Raw genomic sequence first — 7,441 nt, forward strand, 5'->3', positions numbered from 1 at the left:
GTCATATTTATATTGATGTTCATTGGAATGGACAATCGAAATGGTTTCTGAGTACGAGCAAAGAATAATTCGAAATCCTTTATCACAGAAGTGTGCATTTGGTACCAAGGTAAGCCATAAATGAAGGTATTCAATGTTTCACTCTGAAAAAAAAGAATTAATGTTCCTAATTTTAAACCTGTTTTTGGTTTTTGTTTGGTTACTCTCGAACTAAAAACTGTAAATGCGCCAAAAGAGTAAGAGCAAGATATTGAACGAGATTTCATTTTTGTTGCCACTCCTACCAGAAACTGAGATAGACCTTTGTTTTCCATAATATTGATTTTCGAAATTTAGGTTTGTGTTACAAGCAAAATAAAAGGAAGAAGAACTTTGCGAAAATTGTGGAAAATATATTTTTCATGAATTCCGAGTCGACCCCTGAGAATATGATGGAGAATATTTTGTCGAGAGCTTGTTTATGCTATATCCAAGCTTGAGAAACACTGAAAAATCAGTGTGCAAAAATAATGAATATCTATCCATCCATATCTATAGAGGTTTGTAGGCGAATATTATATAGATGGCATTGCAATAAAAAATATCTTGCTGAAATATGTTTATGATAAAACCCAGTTCCATATGAAAAATTATTTTTGAATATCAAGGAAAAAGTTATAGGGGTCATTCGGCTAATTCCTTCATTGTAGATCCTTCTCTCCAAATAGATGTATTGGATGCGGTGGACCTCATCGTGGCCTGTCAGATTGATAAATTTAAATAGTATTGTTTTGTTTTCAAGCAGGAATCTGAAATCACTAGTGAAAACAGTAGACGACCCTAGAAATCGTATGATACACGCGTTTGAAATAATCCATGTTGTATGAGGAGGAGATCAAGATTTTACTAAGATTTGAGGAGGGTATTGACAGCATTTGATGTGATTCTGTTCTATTGTTGTGACTGATGAGTGATTACAATAAGATGTGATACTCCTGATTTCTCTTTTTGGGGTACACTCAAAGAGCGAGTATACCATGCGGACGACTCCAGAAGATATGATGGAACGCATAGAAAATGCTTGCAGGAATATCGGAAGAAACTTTGACGCGATGTAATAAATTATGCATTGAAAAAATTAATTAATATCCAAGGTCATTATTTTGAACATTTTCTGAAATTGTATGAAATTAATAAAAACGTGATCATTATTAAAATTTATTTTAATTGTTTCCCAACTGTCAAATGATTTCATTCAATATTTCGATATCCAATGAAAGAAGTTTCAAGAAAAGTTACCACTTTATTATGACGAATGAGTATCTGCACTGGAAAATATACCTTTCTATTTAAAGCAATTAAGTTGACCGTGAAATAACCTGGAAGTCAAGGTTAAAATAAAATATGTTCATTTTCTTTCCCCCTTGATAACTAACAATTTTTATCGGAACAATTACCATCTTATTATGCAGGAACCATTGAAACCAATAAAAAATGTTCGAAACAGAAAGTTGAACTTACCATGTTCTCCAGATCCTGGGCGTGGAAGGATATCAAACTATGACTAAGAATCCAAACCCATAGTTCGAGGAATAGGATTATATTGAAATCCTGAAAGTATTTCCAAGACATTGTGAGACTATATTGTGTTATATATACATAGATGTACTCATATACATATTATTATCAAGCTGAAAAATACCTATTAATGAAGAAAATTTCTCCGTGGAGCAATCGCACCAATCTCCAGCAGTTAATTTTTGTTTGATCTTCAATATCCCTCGTTACATATGCATAATGATACAATTTTTTAGTAATATGTCAATAGTAGCTTACCACAGTGATTTGATGAATCAGCACAGCGACCAGAACCATCACAGAATAACTCAATAGAGGGTTTAATTTTTCTTTCACATAGTTAGTGACAAGATTGGTTATTCTGAAAAAATTAATTCAATAATTTAAGTGAAGATAGGTAGCAAAAGAAGTAAACTTCGACGCTTTTCGAGTTCGGTATCCCAATATTACATGTGGCCAATTTATTTCAGTTTCTTCAGTAGTTGAAATTAATTTAAAGCAGTCAATTTCGAGCTAAACTTTTAATATAAGAGATAAACCATTTTACGGACAGCTGGATAGAAATTTGACACAACATAATGATTACCATAACTTCTTCTTCAAATTATTAATGAAGAGGTTCGAAAGTTGATTCCAGCAAGGCGATATTATGTTCAACCTAGGTGCTTTGATCGCAGCTCAGAATGTATCGTTGTGTCAAATTTATGGTTTATTTTATTGTCGTTTTAGAACCAACTTTTGAGATTTGGGTTCTCTTTCCTAAAAGTCTCAGCATCGTACTACAGTACAGATGAATTTCTTGAATTTATAGACAGAGCAGATATATATCGTCTACATGCAAGGAATCAAACCTCTACTTATTTTGATCATCACTTAAGCAGCAACTTGTAGTTAATAACACCTGGATTCTGGATTCAACAGAAGAAATCACCGCCTTCACTTATCTGTTTTTCAAAAACCATGAGTAACTACAATTTGGACTTCTGAAAAACTAGCAGTTGAATACTGATGCTCGAAATTGACGTGACGATGAACATATAGATGATATTATGTTGAATTATGCTGTTCGGCATAACCATATTTGAGAGATGATGTATCATGCAGTTTTAAATTTACTTACTCATTGGTTTCGTTGTAGAAATCGATACACTGTAGAAGTTTCCTTCTGGTCAACACGACATTATTCCCGCTAAAATCAATACCTCCCAGCATTCTTATCAAGCGTTGTAGTCTAGCTACAGAAACATAAGTGCATCCTATGTGAATTGAGGAAACTGTGATCACATAAGGCATATAGTAAACGGCATATATTGAAGAAGCCAATATGGACCAATCCAGTAATGCAGAATCTATTGAAGAGGGCATCCAGTTGGAAAGGCTATTCGCACATGTAATTATTCGTTTGTGTGATTCGTTCTTCTCAGCGATGCAACGTAAATTCCAAATTACTCTATCCAGAAACCAAAATAAGAGACCGTATCTGGTTGGATAAAAGTACAACTTGCTCAACTTCTCAATATAGATTTTGACTGGTTTATACTCTTCATTATACTGATATTCCTCTTCATCTAGCTTGAAAAGCAGTTTCAGTATTGTTCGTCTACGAAAGACGATTATGTTCGCATAGATCATTAACGATATGAATGTACCAGCGTTATTTACTTCTTTCATGAAATTTGCGGAATTTCCCTCTAGAACAACATCTGAGCATTAGTGAGCTAATCCCGAATAACAATTTAAAAAATTTGTTCATGTCTTTTGAAAAGAGTTGAAAAAATTTCTTGCAGAATTTAATGAAAACATAAGTGGCTTTGACGAAAAACTAATTCTTTACGAAATCGGATAGATTTTACCAGTGAATGAGGTACGTGGTCTGAATGTTAGTGTTCAGTAAGATCAAGAGTGGATAGAGATAGCGATATGGAAAACAGTACCACTTCACCAGAGATCAGGGAATCGGCTATTACGGACACCTACATGAGGCCCTAAATCGGATAACTTCTTACTTTCATAAAGGTATGTGAGGTCGACGGAAAAATATAATATGCACCTCGTCAGAAAACTGTCTATATTGTCTCGCCTGATTACTATCCTCGGCTACGCCTCGGCTATCAATTTGGAGGCTCGACTGTATAGACAGTTTTTCGTCCTTGGTACATATATAAATAACCATTTTTAGACTCACGGATTTCACAGAATTTTGTCTATTCGTCCAAAACAACCCTATTTTCCGGGATTGTTACGTAAATTACTATTTTGTATAAGATGAAATACGTCCATGGCACCAAGAATCTCAAAATATAAATCGTTCCCCAAGATACAGCGTTCATTTCAAACTTTTTCCTGATAAATTAGTCCTTGATACCTATAATAATGTATTCATGTATGTTTTTCATATTTCAATTGCTTTTAGAGTGAGTGCATCGAATAACTATTCAACAGAGAGGAAATAGACGAGAAAAACTAGTACCTAGTTTTTTAAAATACATAAGTGGTCTGCTGTGAATAAATGATGAAGTATTGTATATATTCTGAATCCGTAGTATAGAAATTGCATTTGTATACTACTATGTTCAAGAGCATGCCTTTGATGATTGATTGAGCCTGAGCTACTAGAACTATTCAGACTTTACTAAACAAAAAGCTTAAATATTTTGTCTAGAAATGGCGGCATTTTAAGGCCCCAAAAGTTGAGGCAGGTTAAAAAAATCTCATATATCATTGTTTACAACCTTGAATTTTCCTGAGGAGTTGACCTAAGGATATGTAGGCGCCCAAAACTGAAGAGATAGTATAAAATATAAGAAACTTCATTAGACGAGCCGTAGAAGTTCTTTTTCCATTTGTAGTATGTAAACCCAGATCATTCGCCTTCAATCGAACAAAATGAAAAAATATTACATCATTTCCTGTAACCATATTTCATTTCAATATGAACCATGAACCATGTAGTCAGAACTCAAATAACAGACGAGAGGCGTGACATCAATAAGAAGTAATTAAAAACCCATTTATTTGAAGCTTACGTGAATTAACTACCTAGTGATGCAGATAATTTATTATTCAAACTGCTGAAACGCCCGTTTCTCACCTGGATACTACCTTAACCTATCTCGTTAGTTTAGTTTGAAACAACAATGCAATTGGAGGGTCATAGCAGCTCAATCTTCCGGGAACTAAGTTTCTAATAGTTCAATCTTTAATCCTCCGAAAAAAAAGTTTTTCGGATAAGACCATTTCACTACTTATACTCTACCCACAATGGTTCCCAATATCATTAGAAGGACATAAGTTTGGTTGCGATAAATTGTAATTGTGTCTGCTGGACACGGGAGTGAAAATAATCCTAAGGATACTATGTACATCATCATGGAAAAAAAACGGTGTTACGTTTGAAAAAATCGAGAAAAAACAATTTGAAGTTCTTCATATATGGACATTGATAACGTACACCCTGTATAAGAGAGGTTGATCATTTAGGAACGATGACTAGGCAAATTCTTAAGTTAAAAGAAATCCTGATCAAATACATGTTTCTATCGCTTCTGGAAATCGGTAAAGGGCTTTTACCGAACTACTGTTTCGTCGAAATTTTGCAGGTTTTTCTGAATAAGAACCGTACCGTTGGAAAAATATCCCTAATATTTTGCATCATGGTAGAAATAATGAAGAGCATTGAAAACATGCAAAAATATAAGGGGTGATCCATTGAAAAAATCATTCATTTGTTGAATAATTTCATTTGAAAACACCCTGTATTTCAGAAAATAATTTCCTGAGATGCAGAATCGAAAGTACAAAGGGAATGCTCCTCAACTAAATTCCTAAAACGTCTGATTTGGCAGCTATGGATGCCTAACGCACTATTGCAGGACTCTGTATATGCTTCTAGATAGGCACACTGAAAAAATTTCAAAATACAGAGATCTCGAGGAACAAACCAGAAGACAGTGGAAGCTGAAAGATATCAAGACCATCCCTATTGTCATTTCATCTACAGGCCTTATACCGAAGAAACTACTAGAGAACTTGAGGAAACTTCATTTGGACGAAAATATTTATAAAGTCATGCAGAAGGCGGTACTGCTGGGAACGGCGAGAACTGTACGCATGTACATGGGGAATGCAGAGGAACACCGTCTGCTCCGACAGGAAGTGCGGGTGGAGCAGGAATCCAACCTACAGCAGGGAGCCGAGGAGCGACCCGGACCCGACCACCACCACGAGCCCGAAAACCGGGAAAGGGCTCCAACAGAGCTTAATCCTTTTGATATCTGAGATATCTGGGATAAGTGAATTTTCCTCTGGGGAGGAGTGTGAAAGCCGCGAGGCTAAAGTCATAATAATAATTTTAATAATTCTCAGTATCAAGATACAGGAAACGTCAAAGAAAAAAATCAAATACAATAGTAGGTATTCAAAAATATGTAAATTAATTTGTGAAGGACTAGTACCACAATTACACATAAAACTAACAAAATATTGTTGATCCATTTATTCATGTAAAAAAGAATGAAGGCCGGTCCAAAAATTCTTTCAAGCTATATACAGTAGTCTTCAACAGAGCCCTCTTTATCTCCCTGTCGAATCTCGTAGCATTTAACCGTTTTATAGTATCCGGTATCGAATTGTACAAAACGGCTCCCCAGTAATCAACAAACAGCTGTGATGATGTTAGACGATGAAAGGGTATTTCTAAGGCTGTTCTATTTCTTGTTCCATACGGTCTCTGCATATTCCTCGGGAAATTTCTGATATTAGCATGCACATACTTCAGTGTGAACGATATGAAAATACTTGGGACAGTCAAGATGCCCCAAGCCCTGAATGCCTCTCTACAACTGTCTCTGGGTCCAAGGCCGAAAAGAGCCCTTATAGCCCTCTTCTGGAGTAAAAGCACTCTTTGCGCTTCCGATGAACTACCCCAAAAAAGAATGGCGTAAGAGGCCACACTATGGAAGTTGGCAATATAAGTTAGCCTCGCCATTTCATATGTTGTGCACATTTTTACCCGTCGAATGGAATATACAGCTACTGACAGTTTTGCTACCAGTGCATCAATGTTGGTCCTGCAGCCTAGTCCAGATTCCAAATTTCCGATGTCTTGAAGCAGTTTCCTCGCTTTAGTTCGTATCTCGTCCACACTTCTACCTCTCAGCATAACAGAGGTATCATCAGCAAACAGTACAGCTCCATAAAAACTTATATTCCAGATCAGGTCATTAATGAAGATCAAAAAAAAAAGGATATGGCACAAGGCCAAGAGAGAGATGGGAAACACAGTTATTTTGATACAATTTAAATAAGCACTAACAATTTTTAATTTTTTCAGTCCTGAATTACCAGCAATAGTAAATAAACTACTATACTTAAGTTCTTCAAAACCCTCGGCGAATTAGACATAAAGGTGATACAGTTCTTGTACAGGCAATAATGTTAGCAACCTATATCTACATAGGTGATATATCATCGTGGGTAGCCTAACTCTTGCCTCACATTCGATCCTGCTTTCCAACTATGTGTAGCAAATATTCGCTTCAATTCCTACATAATAACTCATTATTGAGTTATGTTTCGATGTCAAGGCTCTTCCCGAACCAGTATTCACATCCAATATCGGATGGACATATCGAGAGCATGATTTTAATTTCAAATCGCGAATTTTGATAGATAGTGTCATTGCCACAGTCCAAGTCCATATGATAAATATGCGCTCGTGTCTCAATCATGAATATCTCGTCTAGGACATGGAATAATTTTCCCAGAAATGATCTCGGACGACTTTCTTTCATTACCAATTCCGCACAAGTCGTTCTCGAGAATCTTCCGATGTATCCATGTAGAATGGCTGGTAATCCACCGTTTCCAAATACGATCTGCCATA

General features: G+C 35.7%; 1 protein-coding gene across 1 annotated transcript; it reads right to left on the bottom strand.

Moving 5' to 3' along the window:
* Positions 1 to 663: 663 nt before the first annotated feature.
* Positions 664 to 6,544, bottom strand: LOC123306816. Its single transcript, XM_044888973.1, has 5 exons — positions 6,355 to 6,544; positions 2,678 to 3,248; positions 1,816 to 1,918; positions 1,501 to 1,590; positions 664 to 738 (listed from the first exon to the last, which is right to left on the bottom strand). The coding sequence occupies exons 1-5, from the start codon at positions 6,542 to 6,544 to the stop codon at positions 664 to 666; spliced, it is 1,029 nt and encodes a 342-aa protein (XP_044744908.1).
* Positions 6,545 to 7,441: the final 897 nt, after the last annotated feature.

Source organism: Coccinella septempunctata, chromosome 1 (assembly GCF_907165205.1).
Source record: "Coccinella septempunctata chromosome 1, icCocSept1.1, whole genome shotgun sequence".
Classification (NCBI taxonomy): Eukaryota; Metazoa; Arthropoda; class Insecta; order Coleoptera; family Coccinellidae; genus Coccinella; species Coccinella septempunctata.